The 20,070-nt window shown below is 41.0% G+C and overlaps 1 protein-coding gene across 4 annotated transcripts in view; it reads left to right on the top strand.

The window, feature by feature from the left end:
• Positions 1-20,070, top strand: part of LOC102941574 (interferon-induced GTP-binding protein Mx2) — a 32,215-nt gene that overhangs the window by 1,934 nt on the left and 10,211 nt on the right. For 2 of the 4 annotated variants that reach the window (XM_007064472.4, XM_037903693.2), the window contains exons 2-9: positions 2,237-2,420; positions 3,776-3,968; positions 10,745-10,882; positions 13,843-13,997; positions 16,177-16,315; positions 16,774-16,972; positions 17,856-17,934; positions 18,921-19,043. In XM_007064472.4, the coding sequence (XP_007064534.3) occupies positions 2,244-2,420; positions 3,776-3,968; positions 10,745-10,882; positions 13,843-13,997; positions 16,177-16,315; positions 16,774-16,972; positions 17,856-17,934; positions 18,921-19,043 (1,203 nt within the window). In that variant the 5' untranslated portion in view covers positions 2,237-2,243. Of the gene's footprint in view, positions 1-301; positions 449-1,908; positions 1,925-2,236; positions 2,421-3,775; positions 3,969-10,744; positions 10,883-13,842; positions 13,998-16,176; positions 16,316-16,773; positions 16,973-17,855; positions 17,935-18,920; positions 19,044-20,070 lie in introns of those variants that run through there. The other 2 variants (XM_043538201.1, XM_043538202.1) reach the window with 2 other exon arrangements.

Raw genomic sequence — 20,070 nt, 5'->3', positions numbered from 1 at the left:
CCCGAGACACGGGCGCGCAGCTTGCGCTGGTTTAACCCCAGAGCCCCGCCCCCGGGCGTCCTGCGGCGCAGCGCACGGCTGGCCCCGCACAGGGCTGCGGGCGAGGCAGGGGCGCGGGCGCCGGCGCCTATGGGTGGAGCGGCTGCCACCCGCGCTGGGACCGGTATACGGTTTGGGGGGCAATACCCCGCCCAGGCCCTGAACAGTCAGGTCCCCTGTGCACTCAGTTTCAATAGCTGCTTGATTTAGTGACTAAAGTAAGGCCATGTCTCAACCATAGAGCTTACTACTACTATGATGTCCCTATTTCAACCGTGTATTTTTCCTTGGATGAGATATCTCCACAGATTAACAGGTTTTTTAAGGAGCATTTTGGGACTGATTGCTACCCAGGCTAGCTTAGCTGCCTCAGGGCCCGGACTGAAGGCCTGCAAAGTGTTGATTTAAGGTGACTTTAAAAGTGAAATTGGGCATGTACCATTTTTTCTTGTTTATGAAGTATAAAGAAACCCTAAATGGCTGGTGTTTTTTAAAAGTTCTGTTTTTTTTCCTGCTGGTTTTATACATTAGAACTATAACTAATGTTAAGTCTAGTCTTCCGAATTTTGCTAAAGGCTTGTTTTAGAAGACCCAGAAGTCTGGGTCAGCCATTAATTAAAGGGATGAGAGTTATACTTCCACTAACGAATTTTTCTTCCTACTCCTTTTTTCAAGCATCTCAATTAAGTAGGTTTTTAGTAAAACTAACACCCCCTCCATTTTTAAACCAACTACACTAAAGAAAAAAAAATCACTGCCTCTCTCAATCAGTCTAATTGCCATAGTAACTGTGAGATCATAAACCTCCTGTTTCTCCAGCCATTCAGACATTCTTCCAGGAAAAGGAGGAGAGACAAAACCTGAATTTTTACTACATTAAAACTAAACAGGAAAAGAAAAAATAAAAAACTTCCAGTTCTCTTTTTCATAATATAATGCAGCAAAAAGGCCACAACCCCTTTTTTGTTCTTTTACAGGCCACTTTTAAGCAAAGGGAGTGGCCGCAAGAAACAGAGCCTCCAGAGTAAAGAGTCAGCCAAAAGTTGTCCAGATTCGTCCTTTTGAAAAATTAATTGGGCTGGGGCTGAGACAAGCAGCTGTGGGGGAGCCTTGGCCAGGGGCGTCATTTAAGGAGGGTGGAGGGGCTCCTCCCTCCTCTCCCAAGTTTCACACCAGAGGTCTGCTTGCAGCACATGCCCCAGCCCCCATTGGAGCTCTTACCTGCTGCAGCACGCAGGCAGATCCCCTCCTCCAGGAGTTGGGGTTGTCCGGTTGCAGCTCCCATGGTCAGTTTCCTCCACTGCACTAGGGCCTCTGAGGATGGGGCAGGCAAGTAAAGAGTCAGTCAAGGTGGGAGGGGAAGCACAGGGGCCCCAGAGGTGGTTGGGGGGCAGAAGCAGAGAGTCCCCAGTGGTGGGGGGCGGGTTGAAACCTGGGGGGGGGGGCCAGTGGGATGGGAAAGGGTAGTCAATCTCTAGGGAGAGGTGAGGGCCCAGGGCTGTGCCCTGCGGGAGGGGGCACTGAGTGTGGGAGAAGCAGCTGAGGGAGAAAAGACCCTGGGACAAGGATCCTGAGGGAAGGAGAGTGAAAGAAGGGAGAGTGCTAGGCGCAGCTAAGTGGGTCTTGGGGTCTGTTTGACCTGAGAGAAGCAGGGAGCACTCTCACCTCTCCCTGAGAAGAGGCTGGGGACAGCCCCCACTAAGCTAATGCAGTCTCTCAACTGACTAATGTGCTCTCTTCCTTCCTCCCCATCTCCCCTACTTTAGGGTCACTTATACCTTGATCCTGCAGTGCGGATCATGTGCGTGCAGAGGTTTCTTTAGCTCTCTACATCTGGGGGAATCTTTTTTGTTGTCTGTATTGTTCAAGACCTACCTGCTGACAGGTATTTTGAAATAAATTACCAAAATAATTGAAACTGGTGTGATTATACTGTGTTATTTTGACAAATATAATATGTGGAATTTTAGAATATGCACAGAATTTTTAATTTTTTGGCACAGAATTCCCGCAGGAGCAAAATAAGGGGTCAGAATCTCGGCTGGTACAAACCAACACAGATCCATTGGTTTGAAAAGAACTACATGAGCTGATTCTAGCAGAGATCTGGCCCAACCAATAACAATATGGTTTTGACTTTGTCCATAGTTATTACTATTGCAGAGCTGAATCCACTCGAGCCCTTCTATCATTTCAGGAGCCGTATGGAAGAGTTGCTGGACCAGACATTTGCTTTCAGTGACAGACAGTTAATGAACAAGTCCCAGGGCTGCTGTGTGAGACACACAGCAGCAGTCCAATGGGCAGAGTCTGAGGAATATCATCAAGAAAAGATGAAACGGCAAGGGGGAATATATAATTTCCAAGAGCAACAGAATAAGGCAAGTCATATATTTGGCATTTGAGTGAAAACTGACTCCTCTGAGATTAATGTTCAGCTGCTGTCAGGGCTGAATTTTCAGTGGTCTGGGCTCACTTCTGCATACACAATCTGCAGACACAGATCAAAACAGTTCTTTCTGTCTCTGTGTGTGATTGTGTGTGCAAGTGTGGGCACCAATCCTGCTCACACCTGACACCTCTTCTAAGATTTTAATGCGCAGTCATGTAATTACTAAGATTTGCACCTGCATTTCATTTGCAGGTGTAAAAAAATACGTAGGCATAGAAAATAGAAGGGCCACAGCCTGACTCCAACTTTCCCCTAGAATGTATATCTTAATAAATATTCACAATTAGAAACTTTAAACCGGTATCATGGTATTTGGGTTTTTGTTCTTCTACATGAGGCTCCAGTGTATTCGATAGAAATTGATAGAAATACCAGGACTCTTATTTAATATTTCTTATGTTTAACACTGAGAAAATCAGAATAGACATTTGAAAAGTTTATATTAAAGTTAATAAACCAGTTAAATAATAAAGTTATTAGATAATAATCATTGCAGTTATGATCAGGGGGTTCAAAAATATTTTCCCCTGGTGATAAGTATTGTCTGACTTATCACTAAAGATAGCTATTCTGAATTTGTGTTTTGATATGTTTATTTCCTGAAATAGTGTTTTTAATTAAGGGTGGAAGATAAGAATTTAGCTTTTTAGCTCTATACACAGATACCAAATTTTAGATTAAGATAGGAAGTTGCCTGACCTGTTATATCATAACATTAGGGCTGTCAAGCGATTAAAAAAATTAATCACAATTAATCGCGTGATTAATCACGCTGTTAAACAATAGAATACCATTTATTTTAAATATTTTTGGATGTTTACTACATTTTCAAATATATTAATTTCAATTACAACACAGAATACAAAGTGTACAGTATTCACTTTATATTTATTTTTAATTACAGATATTTGCACTGTAAATGTATGGTGCATTATAAATAAAAGAAAAAACTGCAGTTAGCAAAAATAACTGAAGAAAGGACATTTGATGGGGTGGTGTTCTTGCTTTTCTTATTGTGTATTCACTTGCTAATTTATAAAATTCAGTAATTTGCAATGGATATTTGCCATTGGTGTAAATTAGATAAATTTTGCTGAATTTACAGAAACGTGTTTACCTTGTCAAGAATACTACAGAAGGCTTGTAGCTCACAGTACAAAGCTAGTGGTATGGTGGGGTGAAGGACAGTTTGCTGATGATGTACATCATTTATGGCACAGACATGTTTAACTTTGCCTGATTCTGTGAAATGAGCTCAAATGAAATGTAACGTTATTCTTACAGAACGCAGAACACACCTTGTACAACCAATATGAGGAGAAAATCCGTCCCTGTATTGATCTCATTGACTCCCTGAGAACGCTCGGAGTAGAAAAGGACCTGGCTTTGCCAGCAATTGCAGTGATTGGAGACCAGAGTTCTGGAAAAAGCTCGGTTCTAGAAGCCCTGTCCGGAGTTGCTCTCCCTAGAGGCAGTGGTAAGAATTTACCTTTCAGCTTTTCATCTCAGAAATCTGACTCTTCCCCGAGTCGCAGTGGTGTGTTTCTATCTGATATTCTGTAATTCATGTCAGTTTGGGGACACTGAAAGTTGGGTTTAGATTCATCCCTGACACAACCCAAAAGAATTTGTATTTTCCCTATCCCATCATACAGAAAACGCTGTTATGATGAGAACTGTGTGGCACCTGGAATATCCCTTTTGTGGGAAATTCCACTATTTTGAAATTTGCTTTCATTCCATGCGGGAATAAAACATAGTATTTCAGATTTATTTGTAAAACAACTTTTGGAAACGTTATTTTGGGTCAGTTGAAACAGTTAGATTCAGTAGCATCAAAATGTTTTGTTTTGTTTCAGTGTTGACTTTATGTTCTATTATAACTTAGAATATAAAATAAAAATTGAAACAAAAAGTCATCTGAAATGAAAAAAAATCTAAGTCAATAGTTTAGGTTTTTCTAAATTAAATTTTGGTTAAATCAACACATCCCCATGCAACATAAAGGAGATAAAGGAGAGACAACACAGAACTGGGTGGGGGGGGAAGGAATCAATTCAGTATCTTAGATGTCTGTATACTAATGTGAAAAGTATGGGGAATAAGCAGGAAGAACTTGAAAGTCTCTGGGTAAGGATAAAAGGGGTAAAAATGAGGGTAATGTCATGGTAGGGGTCTACTACAGACCACCTAACTAAGAAGAGGAGGTGAATGAAGCTTTTTTTAAACAACTAACAAAATCATCCAAAGCACAGGACTTGGTGGTGATGGGGGACTTCAACTAGACAGACATCTGTTGGGAAAGTAACACAGCAGGGCACAGATTGTCCAGCAAAGTCTTGGAATGTATTGGAGACAATTTTTTTATTTCAGAAGGTGGAGAAAGCTACTAGTGGAGAGGCTGTTCTAGATTTGATTTGGTTCAGCATTTGAAAGTGGAAGGCAGTTTTGCGTGAAAGTGACCATGAAATGATAAGAGTTCATGATTCTAAGGAATGGTAGGAGGGAGAACAGCACAATAAAGACAATGGATTTCAAGAAGGCAGACTTTAGCAAACTCAGGGGGTTGGTAGGTAAGATTCCATGGGAAGCATGTCTAAGGGGAAAAACAATTGAAGACAGTTGGCAGTTTTTCAAAGAGACTTTATTTCGGGCATAAGAGCAAACTATCCCACTGCATAGGAACGATAGGAAGTAGGGCAAGAGACCACCCTGGCTTAACCAGGAGATCTTCAATGATCTAAAAATCAAAGAAGAGTCCTACAAAAAGTGGAAAGTAGGTCAAATTACAAAGGATGAACATAAACAAATAACACAAGTATGTAGGGACAAAATTAGAAAGGCCAAGGCACAAAACGAGATCAAACTAGCTAGAGACATAAAGGGTAACAAGAAAACATTCTACAAATACATTAGAAGCAAAAGGAAGACCACGGACAGGGTAGACCCATTATTCAATGATGGATGGGGGGTGGGAATAACAACAGAAAATGTGGAAATGGCAGAGATGCTTAATGACTTCTTTGTTTCGGTTTTCACCAAGAAGGTTGGTGGTGATTAGACATCTAACATAGTGAATGCCAGTGAAAATGTGGTAGGATCAGAGGCTGAAATAGGAAAAGAACAAGTTAAAAATTACTTAGACAAGTTAGAGGTCTTCAAGTCACCAGGACCTGGTGAAATGCATCCTAGAATACTCAAGGAGCTGACTGAGGAGATATCTGAGCCATTAGCAATTATCTTTGAAAAGTTATGGAAGACGGGAGACATTCCAGAAGACTGGAAAAGGGCAAATATAGTGACAATCTATAAAAAGGAAAATAAGGACAACCCAGGGAATTACAGACCAGTCAGCTGAACTTCTGTACCCAGAAAGATAATGGAGCAAATAATTAAGCAATCAGTTTGCAAATATCTAGAAGATAATAAGGTGATAAGTAACAGTCAGCATGGATTTGTCAAGAACAAATTGTGCCAAACCAACCTGATAGCTTTCTTTGACAGGGTCACAAGCCTTGTAGATGGGGGGGTGTGGTCTATCTTGATTTGAGTAAAGCTTTTGATACCGTCTCACATGACCTTCTCATAAACAAACTAGGGAAATGCAACCTAGATGGAGCTACTATAAGGTGGGTGCAAAACTGGTTGGAAAACCGTTCCCAGAGAGTAGTTATCAGTGGTTCACAGTCATGCTGGAAGGGCATAATGAGTGGGGTCCTGCCGGGATCAGTTTGGGGTCCAGTTCTGTTCAATATCTTCATCAATGATTTAGATAATGGTATAGAGAGTACACTTATAAAGTTTGTGAATAATACCAAGCTGGGAGGGGTTTCAAGTGCTTTGGAGGATAGGATTAAAATTCAAAATGATCTGGACAAACTGGAGAAATTGTCTGAAGTAAATAGGATGGAATTCAATAAGGACAAATGCAAAATACTCTATTTAGGAAGGAACAATCAGTTACACCCATACAAAATGGGAAATGACTGCCTAGGAATGAGTACTGCGGAAAGGGATCTGGGGGTCATAGCGGACCATAAGCTAAATAGGAGTGAACAGTGTAACACTGTTGTAAAAAAAGCGAACATCATTCTGGGATGTATTTCCAGGAGTGTTGTAAGTAAGACATGAGAAATAGTTCTTCCGCTCTACTCCACGCTGATTAGGCCTCAGCTGGAGTATTGTGTCCAGTTCTGGGTGCCACATTTCAAGAAAGATGTGGAGAAATTGGATAAAGTCCAGAGAAGAGCAACAAGAATGATTAAAGGTCTAGAAAACATGACCTATGAGGGAAGACTGAAAAAATTGGGTTTGTTTAGTCTGGAAAAGAGAAGACTGAGACAGTGTTCAAGTACATAAAAGGTTGTTACAAGGAGGAGGGAGGAAAATTGTTCTTCTTAACCTCTGAGGATAAGACAAGAAGCAATGGGCTTAAATTGCAGCAAGGGAGGTTTAGGATGGACACTAGGAAAAACTTCCTCACTGTCAGGGTGGTTAAGCTCTGGAATAAATTGCCTGGGGAGGTTATGGAATCTCCATCATTGGAGATTTTTAAGAGCAGGTTGGACAAAGACCTGTCAGGACTGGTCTAAATAATACCTAGTACTGCCAAGAGTGCAGGGGACTGGACTAGATGACCTCTTGAGGTCCCTTCCAGTTCTATGATTCCATGAACATTTTGATTTTGTTGAATCAGCATTTTCTGATTCAGAACATTGCTGGAAATTGTCAGAAAATTTTTGAGCAGTTCAAGTTATGACCATATCCCTGGGCAGTAAGTCATTTTTTCCAGTCAGGTGGGAAACATCTAGAAGTGTTCTACTAGGTAAGAGGGACTTTTTGCAGTTCAGAAGGATGTACATCCTTATTCATTACATTAAATAAAACAAACTGCAAACTCCCTACCAGTTGAAAAATCTTTCAATTCCTCAATAAATGTTGAATTTTTATCACTTTTGATATAGTATTTCTAATTTTTGCTTAATCATTATGGTTGATCTACACAGATCAGGAAACATATTAAGGAAACATTTTTTAGTTCAAGAAATCATTTGTTAGATCTCTTCATAACCAGCACCCAATTCCAATCACAGAAGGATATAAAGGGGACTTGATACTTTAGCTTAGCCATGTTTTCAGTGGGGTTGCCGCATTCAGTGAGTATGTTACTGAAATTCCACAAGGAATCTAATACACCTCCACAGTTTCAGGGTGGCTCATATTTGATGGGCAGTAATGTTTCAAGCACATGAAACTATTTTCTGATAACATCCAGTATTTCAGTATATTCCACACCATTCCTTATGCCAAGATGCAGCTTTTAATTTCGTTTTCCATAGGCTCTATTTTCATATTTAAAATAAAGTTTTCCTTCATCAGAGCCACAGAAAGATTTTAAACACTGATCAATATCTTAGAACAGTGGTTTTCAAACTCCAGTACTAGAAACCGGCCAGTGGGAGCTGGGGTGGGGCAGGTTGACTGTGCGTTGTATGAAGAAATACTTCTTTTTGTTTGTTTTAAACCTGCTGCCTATTAATTTCATTTCATGAGCCCTAGTTCTTGTGTTATGAGAAGGAGTAAATAACACTTCCTTCTTTACTTTCTCCACACCAGTCATGATTTTATTGACCTCTATCATATCTCCCCTTAGTTGTCTCTTTTCCAAGCTGAAAAGTCCCAGTCTTATTAATCTCTCCTAATATGGAAGCCGTTCCAAACCCCTAATCATTTTTGTTGCCCTTTTCTGAACCTTTTCCAATTCCAAAATATCTTTTTTGAGATGGGGTGACCACATCTTCACGCAGTATTCAAGATGCGGGCCTACCATGGATTTATATAGCGGCAATATGATATTTTCTGGCTTATTATCTACCCCTTTCTTAATGATTCCCAATATTCTGTTAGCTTTTTGACTGCCACTGCACATTGAGTGGATGTTTTCAGAGAACTATCCACAATGACTCCAAGATCTCTTCAGCTAATTTAGACCCCATCATTTTATATGTATAGTTGGGATTATGTTTTCCAATGTGCATTACTTTGCATTTGTCAACATTGAATTTCATCTGCCATTTTGTTACCCAGTCACCCAGTTTTGTGCAATCCCTTTATAGCTCTTCACAGTCTGCTTTGGACTTAACTATCTTGAGTAGTTTTGTATCATCTGCAAATTTTGCCACCTCACTGTTTACCCTTTTTTCCAGATCATTTATGAATATGTCAGATAGTACCGGTCCCAGTACAGACCCCTGGGGGACACCACTATTTACCTCTCTCCATTCTGAAAACTGACCATTTATTCCTACCCTTTATTTCCTATTTTTTCACCAGTTATCAATCCATGAGAGGACCTTCCCTCTTATCCCATGACAGCTTACTTTGCTTAAGAACCTTTGGTGAGGGACCTTGTCAAAGCCTTTCTGAAAATTTCAGTACAGTATATCCACTGGATTCCCCTTGTCCACATGATTGTTGACCCCCTCAAAGAATTCTAGTAGATTGGTGAGAGATGATTTCACTTTACAAAAACCATGTTGACTCTTCCACAACAAATTATGTTCATCTATATGTCTGACAATTCTGTTCTTTACTAGAGTTTCAACCAGTTTGCCTGGTACTGAAGTCAGACTTACTGGCCTGTAATTGCTGGGACCACCTCTGGAGCCCTTTTTAAAAATTGGCATCACGTTAGCTATCCTCCAGTCATTTGGTACAGAAGAAGAATATGAACCCTGTGCTGGCACAGGAGGACACCCACCTGCAGCTCACGTGACCCAGGCAGCTGTATGGGCATGCAAAAGACCTTCTGACAGTATATGCTAAAGCTAGTGTCTAAACAGGAGACACATGCATTGTGTTCCAGGTATTTACAAAAGATACCATGTTAAAGCTCGGCAAGAGGTGTTGTTATTCTAAGTCACTTTGCTCTCTCTAACAACAGAAGAACTGGCAGGGACAAGGCAGGTAAACCACAATACTTCCAGAGCACTCTTCCGCATCCTTGCTTCACTTCACACCTTCTGGGTGTGATGTAGGTCAGAGTGGAAATCTCCTCCTTATTTGTATCCATCAAGTTCAGCTGCTATTTCCTAAGGGAAAGTGCCATGGAGATTAATAGAGTTGAAACCAGTAGGGTTCTATGAAAATCAAGACTGGATGTTTTTTCTAAAAGATATGCTCTAGTATGACAGGAAGATATTGGCCTGATGCAGGCATCAGTGGGTGCAATTCTAAGACCTGTGTTACGTAGGAGGTCAGACTACATGGTCATAATGGTCCTTTCTGGCCTTAACATTTATTAAAATTAAACAGGTTCTATAGAAATTACTCTTAAAAACCTGTAGAAATTAACAGATGTATAGATTTTTTTTTAAATAATCCTATACAATACAATACAAAATCATGTCCCTACTATAGAACAGGATCAGGGTACAATTCTATAGAAGGGATATGATACTTCAAATGGCTGTGCAAGGTATAAAGCATCTAGCATACACACACCTTTAAAGTTTCCTCTCTCTTCAGATATATATTACTGGTTTCCATTACCCATTTTAACTATATGAAATAGCTTTCAAACAAATGTGAAAACTTTCAAAACAGAAAGAACTTTTAAAATATGGTCACTGCGCAGTGCTGCATACAAATGGGATGATAGTTTTCCTCACTGCACTACCAATGTCCAGCATGCTTTCCCAGCTCTCAGATATTCCATAGTGTGTGAGCTGTGTGAACACACTGAAAGCTTTGGGCCACAGGCACCAACTTCTCCTGGTATCAGTGGGTGCTGGCTCCACCCCTGCCCTGCCCCCATTCCAACCCCTTCCCCAAAGTCCCCGCCCCAACTCCGCCCCCTTCCTGCCCCATTGGACTTCTTCCCCAAATCCCCACCCTGGGCCCGCCTCTTCCCCGCCTCCTCCCCTGAGCGTACCACATTCCCACTCCTCTCCGCTCCTTCCCACAGCTTGTTACACTGCGAAATTTTGCGGTGGCAAGCGCTGGGAGGAGAAGCGGGGACGGCGTGCTCAGGGGAGGAGGCGGAGGTGAGCTGGGGCGGGGAGCTTGGCTGCCAGTGGGTACAGAGCACCCACCAATTTTTCCCCGTGGGTGCTCCAGCATAGGCGCCACCTATGCTTTGGGCATTCTTCTGCATACTGTGGGAAAAGCTACATTCTGTGGTGTGCTCTGTACCCATTCAAAGTAACAAGGATGCTCATTAACAGAATTAACTCTCTTTATGGACAACTGCAGGTATTGTTACCAGATGTCCCTTAGTGCTCAAACTGAAAAAACTGGCTCCTCAGCAGGAATGGAAAGGGAAAATTAGTTACCGGGATATAGATGATGAACTCCATGATCCCTCAGTGGTGGAAAAAGAAATAAGAAAAGGTAAGTGCTATTTATTGCATTCTGATTTAATTCATCAGATCTTCCTTTTCATCCTCTATTCCCTTCTGTTAGGCAGCATAACATTTCCCAAATTAACACCCTAATCATAACTGCTGAGAATGCCAAGAACACAGGGAGCCACATTCACACCTGGAATAAACCGGCACAACTCAGCTGATCTCAGTGGCGTTGCAGCATTTTACATCAAAAGTGATTTGCTCCAGGAGTTTTCAGACCAGCTCAGGCCATAGTGTATCTGAATCACCATCTTGCACTTGGCATTGGTCAATACCTAGTATTCTACAGGAAGACAAAAAAACATGTAGTTAGCTAGTTGTACAGTGTTCCACATAATGGGAGAAAACATCTCTCCCACCCCTAAGGGCTATCATCTTATGCTCTGAAGCTTAACTTTTCATTGTCCTTGTTGTCGTAGATTGCATACTTACAGTCATCGTTATTGGTCGTAACACTGTTTGGTTTTAAGTATATGTCGCTGTGCCTAAGTGGGACATAGCTGCAAATGCCAGCTCAGGACAGACTGCTGAGAAACAGGCACACTCTAAACTGGTGGTTATTCTGTCATTAAAGTTGATCAAGCCAGTAACAAAAGTATCACCATACTGGTGAACAAGAAGACAAAAGCACAGTCTCCTTAGGCATCCAGTCCCTGGCTTATCACCCAGACCACTGGACTTTATGATGAAAGGTTACTGAAAACTAGATTCACCATACATAAGGTTCTTCTAATCCCAAAGGGTCAGACATACACGCCAGGTTAAATTATAAACTTTAGCATTTTACCAAATACAACACAGATGCCAATCCTTTAGTAATCTAAAACTAAATGTTTATTGATATAAAATAAAAGAAGAGAGTTATTAAATGATTAAAAGGATCATATACATTACAACTGATTTTAGGGTCTGGAGGTCAGGATCATAGCAGTGATGGTAAGTCTGCTAGCTTGCAAAAAGTCTCTCTGGATCACCCAAATAAGTTGGGGGTCATCAGTCCCTTGTTCAAAGCTTCCTTGTTAGAAATCACAGTCCAGAGGAGTGAAGTAGGAATATAGACAAAGTAGTGATGTCACATTATCCTTTTTTATACTTTAGCCCATGTGCCTGGAAAGTTACTGGCAAAAAGATGGATTCTTAAGTCACATATCCTTATCACATGTCTTGCTGAGTCACTGTGCAGCGATTGCCTCAGTGCTAGGGTGACCATACATCCCATTTTGGCAGGGACAGTCCCTTTTTTAAGCCCTGTCCCAGCTGTCTTTGGCAAAAGCGAGTATTTGTCCCATTTGTTCTTGTCAACGTGATCAGTTGGCAAGAGCAAACGTGACAAATTCCCGCTTTTGTCAAAAAAGGTGTGTGCGGAGGAATGTGAGGGGGAGGACAGACTCCACCCCCAGCCTTTGGCAAATATGGTCACCCTATCCAGTATGTGTTTTGCTGATCGCCCGAGCCCTGCATGCCCCCCGCCCTTGGGGTGTGGAGCTCAGGTGAGCGGCTTGGGCCAGCCTCATGGGGAGGAGAGGGAGGGCCAGCCCTGTGCCATATCCCGTCTTCCTTTTTGGAAATATGGTCACCGTACTCGGTGCCCTCTGAAATGTCTACAGGAGGAACTCACTGGCTGAGTTGAGTGTCTTGAATAGCCCATCAATACATGGATGGTTAGACCGGATGGAAATCTGACTTGGGAGGCGGAGGTTTACCCAAGAACACCACACATGTTTGAGATACAAATACATAGCAAATATTCATAGCTTCACATACAAATATGATTCGTGCATATAAACAGGATTATCATACTTAGCAGTCTATAACTTTTCTATTGATACCTTACATGAAATACTTCGTACAAATTTATGGTAATTTTGTAACAGTGGTAACAACAGTGATATACTGTACATTATGATGCTGTATAAAAGGAAGGAGGCCATTTATTCTCAAAGGTTTTCAAGAAATAATTTTTAAAAACTGGTACAGTAGCGAGGTAAGTGACATAAAAGTCAAATAAGCTAATTATGCATCTGAAGGTTTCTCATGAGAAATTATTTACTTTGATATCAAGAAATAGCAGCAATACAGAGCTATAAAATGGTGTTGTTATGTTGAATTAACAAATCAGTCGCATGTACTAGCCAGCTTCTGTGAGGTGGTGTTTGATTTAGACAGTGTGGTCTGATGGTTAAAGCAAAGTACAGGCACTCACTATCTTTCCGTTCTGTTTGTGGCTCTGCCACAGATTTTCTATATAAACTTGGACAGGTCACTTAATCTCTATGCCTCACTTCATCCATTTATAGAATGTGTAAAATAATCCTTTGGTACCTTGCAAGGTTGTCAAGGATTAACTAATGCATGTCCAGCATTTTGAAGATGATGAATCAATTGTGTAATACTTAGTATTTTATTGTAACACTATATTATTATTTTTTATAAGCCATCTCCAGATATTTGATTTTTGTACATTGAGATTTCTGAAAGTTTAATTCATAGACCAGGGATCGGCAACCTTTGGCGTGCGGCCCATCAGGGAAATCCATTGGCGGGCTGGGACGGTTTGTTTACCTGCAGCGTCTGCAAGTTTGGCTGATCACAGCCCCCATTGGCCTGGAACAGTGGGAGCTGCGATCGGCCGAACCTGTGGATGCTGCAGATAAACAAACCGTCCCGGCCTGCCAGCAGATTTCCCTGATGGGCCGCGTGCCAAAGATTGCCAATCCCTGTTATAGACAGTGTATTCTTCAAGTTTTATTAAGGTTCAAATCCTGAAAAGGAGTCGATTGATTTCCATGGGATTTTTTCCTGGGCAGGATTGTGTCCCAAAATGCCTTTTTTTTTTTTTTTTTTTTTTTTTAAAAAGAAACAGGGGGCAACAGGAGCTTTTCAGTTCTGATATGTGCTGATCTAAACTTTGCTTTCCTTCTCTTTCCCTTTCCTCCTTTGTAGCCCAGGATGCAATGGCTGGTGAAGGAGTGGGCATTAGCCAGGAATTAATTTCCCTCGAAATTAGCTCTCCGAATGTTCCAGATCTGACACTGATTGATCTGCCAGGGATTGCTAGGGTGGCTGTAGGGAATCAGCCACAAGACATTGGAGAACAGGTAATGCAACATACATGTTCTGGGCTAGGAAACAGTTAAATTACATTAGTAGAGATCTAATGCACAAATTATCTTAAACAGAAGGTTTTGCTGGAGGATCTAGACAATAATATTCTATACAGTTCACTTAGCTCATAACCAGAATTAAAGATGTTGTAGATAATAGACAGGACAGTTATTGATGGAGGAAGTGCTGAAAAGAAGTGTGGTGGTCACTTAGAATGAAACACATGCTGGTCAGCCCTACAGACAAAATTTAGCAAAAGGATAGGTCAAAACTAAAGAAATTTCTAAGAATATAAGAATGGCCATACTGGGTCAGACCAAAGGTCCATCCAGCCCAGTATCCTGTCTACCAACAGTGGCCAATTCTAGATGCCCCAGAGGGAGTGAACCTAACAGGTAATGATCAAGTGATCTCTCTCCTGCCATCCATCTCCACCCTCTGACAAACAGAGGCTAGAGACACCATTTCTTACCCATCCTGGCTAATAGCCATTAATGGACTTAACCTCCATGAATTTATCCAGTTCTCTTTTAAACCCTGTTATAGTGCTAGCCTTCACAACCTCCTCAGGCAAGGAGTTCCACAGGTTGACTGTGTGCTAAGTGAAGAAGAACTTCCTTTTATTTGTTTTAAACCTGCTACCCATTAATTTCATTTGGTGGCTCCTAGTTCTTATATTATGGGAACAAGTAAATAACTTTTCCTTATTCACTTTCTCCACACCACTCATGATTTTATATACCTCTATCATATCCCCCCTTAGTCTCCTCTTTTCCAAGCTGAAAAGTCCTAGCCTCTTTAATCTCTCCTCATATGGGACCCGCTCCAAACCCCTAGTCATTTTAGTTGCCCTTCTCTGAACCTTTTCTAACGCCAATATATCTTTTTTGAGATGAGGGGACCACATCTGTACACAGTATTCAAGATGTGGGCGTACCATGGATTTATATAAGGGCAATAAGATAGTCTCCGTCTTATTCTCTATCCCTTTTTTAATGATTCCTAACATCCCGTTTGCTTTTTTGACTGCCGCTGCACACTGCGTGGAACTATCCACAATGACTCCAAGATCTTTCTCCTGATTTGTTATAGCTAAATTAGCCCCCATCATTTTGTATGTATAGTTGGGGTTATTTTTTCCAGTGTGCTTTACTTTACATTTATCCACATTAAATTTCATTTGCCATTTTGTTGCCCAGTCACTTAGTTTTGTGAGATCTTTTTTTGAAGTTCTTCACTGTCTGCTTTGGTCTTAACTATCTTGAGCAGTTTAGTATCATCTGCAAACTTTGCCACCTCACTGTTTATCCCTTTCTCCAGATCATTTATGAATATGTTGAATAGGATTGGTCCTAGGACTGACCCTTGGGGAACACCACTAGTTACCCCTCTCCATTCTGAAAATTTACCATTTATTCCTACCCTTTGTTCCCTGTCTTTTAACCAGTTCTCAATCCATGAAAGGATCTTCCCTTTTATCTCATGACAACTTAATTTATGTAAGAGCCTTTGGTGAGGGACCTTGTCAAAGGCTTTCTGGAAATCTAAGTACACTGTGTCCACTGGATCCCCCTTGTCCACATGTTTGTTAACTCCCTCAAAGAACTCTAATAGATTAATAAGACATGATCTCCCTTTACAGAAACCATGTTGACTTTTGCACAACAATTTATGTCCTTTTTTTTCTTTTTACTTTTCATGAATTTCTCATTGAAAGGCAAAGACATTTTGCTTTCTTTTGAGAAGTACACTTTTGAGATAGATGTATTTAGCTCTACATCTTACCAGAACTTGACGTATCAATATAATCCCACTAGATTTTTTTTCTTAGCTGTGAATAGACAATAGCATTTGGTTGTCTCTAATGCAAGTAAAATATCATAAGCATATTCATCATTGAATAGATTGTGTTCCGGGCCTAGTAAAATTTTATGACCATTTCCCAAGGCTGATATAAAACCAGTCTGTTCTGGGGCATGTACCACATTTGGATTACCTTTAGATAATCAGGCTGAATTCAGCCGCTGACCTTTGCACCTTAGCTTCTATTGTATGATTGTATCCATCGTGCGTATGACATTCCACCTAGTCAGATGATGAGCAGCCTGGCCTCCAATGCCATTTGTCACATCAAACTTTACTGCATTTCCTTCTTACTATATTTTATTACAGATCAAAAAGCTAATTAAAAAATTTATTGCTAAGCAAGAGACTATAAATTTGGTAGTGGTGCCAAGTAATGTGGATATCGCAACAACAGAGGCACTGAAAATGGCTCAAGAGGTAGACCCTGATGGAGAGAGAACTCTAGGTGAGACATACTTGTAAAAATACAAATGGGGGGAAGGTAGGTCACAGAGTTCTAATATTCTTCCCACCCTGCCCCAACCCTGCAAAGAGTTACCTGCTATGAGGAAAAAACAAGCTCTGTGGAATAACATGAATTTTGCACACCGATAAAAGGGAACGGATAACTAAAGGGATAGCTCAATTTGGGGCCCTACTGCCATTGATACTATGCCTATAAATATCTTGAAAACTGAAAACATTAAAAGTTAATATTGTAAAAGCTCTGCTATTAATTTGGTGTTCCTGGAAAAAGTGGGAGGAGATGCGGGGGTGCAGGGAAACTTACAGCACCACTGTAGAAGTCGCTTTAGCATATGTTACAGGGAACAGTCCTGCATTAGGTAACTACATACCCGCAATAGATCTTTCCCATCATTAATTTCTGTGCTTGTCTAATCTTCTCATCATATTACTTCACAGGGATCCTGACAAAACCAGATTTGGTGGACAAAGGAACTGAGTCGTCAGTTGTTGATATTGTACGAAACCTTGTCATCCACCTAAGGAAGGGTTATATGATTGTTAAATGTCGTGGGCAGCAAGACATTCATGACAAGCTCACCCTGGCCTCTGCAATCCAGAAGGAGACAGAATTCTTTGAGCAGCATGAACATTTTAGGTAGTTTTCAAACAGTTAAAGGGCCTGATCCAAAGTCCATTGAGGTCAATGGAAAGATTCCTGCTCACTCCCATCGGATTTGGGTTAGGCCCACAATGAGAATTATCCTCAAACTTAGCTTGGGGTGCTTGGGGTGAGGTTTTTGTTTGTTTTGTTTGTTTGTTTTGCATTGTCTGTGTGGTAGTGCTTTCCAAAATGCAAGAAAGAGTTCACATGTCAACTAACTTCTCTTAAACTCAGCTTCTTTTCAGATTCAAGTTTGATTTAAGCCCTGATCCAGAAAACCATTTAAAAACGTGGTGACCATTAAACTCTGAAGTAGTCCCAAAGGAGTCAAGTTAAGCACGTGCTTTAAAGTGCTTTGCTGGCTCAGGCATTCATGCATATCGTTCTATCCACTGGGAAGTATGGGGGGAAACTCACTCCCAGGAAAGAGATGGTCTGTGTCAGGAGAACGCTCTCCTCCACAGATGATTGCTCTTCAGCATTTCAGGCATAAAGAGAATTTTTGAACCCGAAAGTGGTTCTGAATCAGTATCCCTACCAAATATAGCAGTACATACGTTCTTATAATACAGCAATAAATGTGGATATTCTTCTCTCATGATCTTTTTCTGAAGTTATGGTTCCGAACCTTTTTCTGTTCTCAGTCTGTTCAGCAAACAGCTCATCATTTCAAATCTAATCTTGCACATGAGCAGATTTGGCAGGACGAAGTGAGGCTACGGCTGCACCTTCACTAGCATTCCCCTGCTTGATCAGAAGAAACTGTATTTACCTGCTTTGTGTTGCAGAACTTGGGGAGACACTGCTCTCTTGTTCAGCAAATGCGAGTCATAGTCAGCAAATGCGCGGAATATTCATCTTCCTTATTCTGTTTCAGAGTTCTTCTGGATGAAAACAAGGCCACTATCCCCTTTTTGGCAGAGAAACTTACAAGTGAGCTTGTGGAACACATTAATGTAAGCTAACAAAGAAACACTTTACATCAGTAACCATTTAAAAAAAAAAAAAAAAAAAGACCCAATCCTGCAGTTTTGGAGGACTGGGCCTGTAAAAATTATTTCTCTGAATAGCTTTAATTACCCTGCCTGATGGCAATCTGGAAGTACATGGTCCACTATACTGAGCCTTGACTTGGTAGTCAGGTGTAGAGCTGGGAGATTAATTGATTTTTCAGTTCAGCTGCCAAACCGGGGGTATAATCGGGGGAAATATTCATTTTGGTTCCAAAAATGTTTGGAATTTGTCAGTAAAGTAGAAGAGTCCAGCTCTTCCCCACCTGAAACTATCGGATCATATTCAGATAGTTTTGGGTCGACCAAAACTGCTTTTTTCAGTGAATAAACCATTCAAAAAATTTTACCCGGCAATAGACAGTTGACCAGTATTCGATTCTCAGCTTTGCAGCAGACCTACTGTTTAACCATGGGCAAATCACGTAATCTCTCTGTGACTCAGTGTTCCTGTCTTTAAAGTAGGGATTCTGATACTTGCTTTCCTTTGTAAAGCGCTTTGAGATCTATGGATGAATAGTGCTAACTAGAGCGAAGTGTTATCATCATTGTCAACTTTTGGAAGCCTGAATAATTTATACAGAGTGAATATGAAATATTTCAGATACTATGTGTGCTTTTATAAACAACTGTTTAGTAAGAATGAAAAGGTTGCTAAGATGCACTGGTTCTCTAACTAGGATGCTGTGCTAGACCAGCAGAGCAACACTGCTTTTTTTTATGTAAGAGAAGCACCGAAGAACACCACTCTTTAAACCTTCCCCATTCTTTTCTCAGTACAGGCAGTGTTGGTTTAGACTTCAAAGCATACCTGGACGTTTAAGGGCCGTGCAAGATTCATAAAGCTCCATGTCACACTCTGAAATATTCTATTTCTTTCAAAGAATGGAATTGTCTAAACTGTACAAGTATTGTTGTTTTTTCTCCCCTAGAAATCTTTGCCTGTTTTAGAAGAGCAAATAAACATTCAACTCCAAAAAGCAACTGAAGAGTTACGCAAATATGGCAAAGGCACACCAAAAGCAGAAGGCGAGAAGTTATTTTTCCTAATAGATGTAAGTATAAATATGTATTTGGTTGTGTGGCACGGCACAGAGAGCTGAACAAGTCCTAAACTTGCCTGATTTTGATAAGCTCAAGAATTTCAAAGGGAACAAATTCATTTCTGCCATCAACATTTTGTAAGGCTTTCATTGCTTACAACACACATAAGCATAAGTGCATCCCTGGATTTAAACCATGGGTGCATTTGGCTCATGGTGTCCAGTTTCATGATGTATTTTGCCCAAAAGATTCACAGGACTTAGAGAAGTGGATATAAAATAACAGACTTACACACATATTCTCTTACCCAAGCTTAACCTCTCTGTCCACAGCTCAGGCAGGTCTGGCTTTTGCCCCGTCTCTGAGTTGGGAGAACCAGTCTACACTGCTTGCAACAAGCTTCCTCTGCCTCTGACTGAGACCTCTCAACCTGTCAGGTGTTTTACAGACACTCTCAGGGCCACCCCGCCCCTGTCACTTGAAGTCCCCTCCCTTTGATATAGTTTGTGAGGTCTCAGCTTTGGCAAAACAAAACCTGTTAATTTCACTGGCATCTGGAAGTAGCATCTCCCAGTAATGGCCCCATTGCTCTCTTAGCTGTTATGAAGGTGTGTACCTGAAACTGTCTGATCAGTTAATCCTAGTTTTGTTTTCTGCCTAGGCCAATCCCCAAGTCCAGTCTGATTTAACCCTTTGAGTTCAAGCAGGCAGCAAAACAAAATGGAACAGGAAACCCAGGTCAAACATAATATTCAGTAGAAATAACACAGACAGTGAGCTCCTGAGAAAGCCAAGGTCTTTGGTCACATAATTTTAGTTTCAGGGTAACGCAGGATAGGGGAAGCTTAGATTAGTACATTTACTCAAAGGTATTAATTTTTATATCCACATATCAAGCTGGCCCCCAACAGAACCACATCTCTCAGTATGAAAAATGAAACTAACAAAAGTGGGATAACGTAGGGCTGCTTCTACCCAGCCTCGCGATTGTCATCTGGCCCCTCTTGGTCTGTGTGGAAAATTGTTACTGCTAATTGT

The sequence above is a fragment of the Chelonia mydas genome, chromosome 1 (genome assembly GCF_015237465.2).
Source record: "Chelonia mydas isolate rCheMyd1 chromosome 1, rCheMyd1.pri.v2, whole genome shotgun sequence".
Classification (NCBI taxonomy): domain Eukaryota; kingdom Metazoa; phylum Chordata; order Testudines; family Cheloniidae; genus Chelonia; species Chelonia mydas.
Note: the sequence above shows the minus strand (reverse complement) of the source record. Positions and strands in the feature narration are given on the sequence as shown.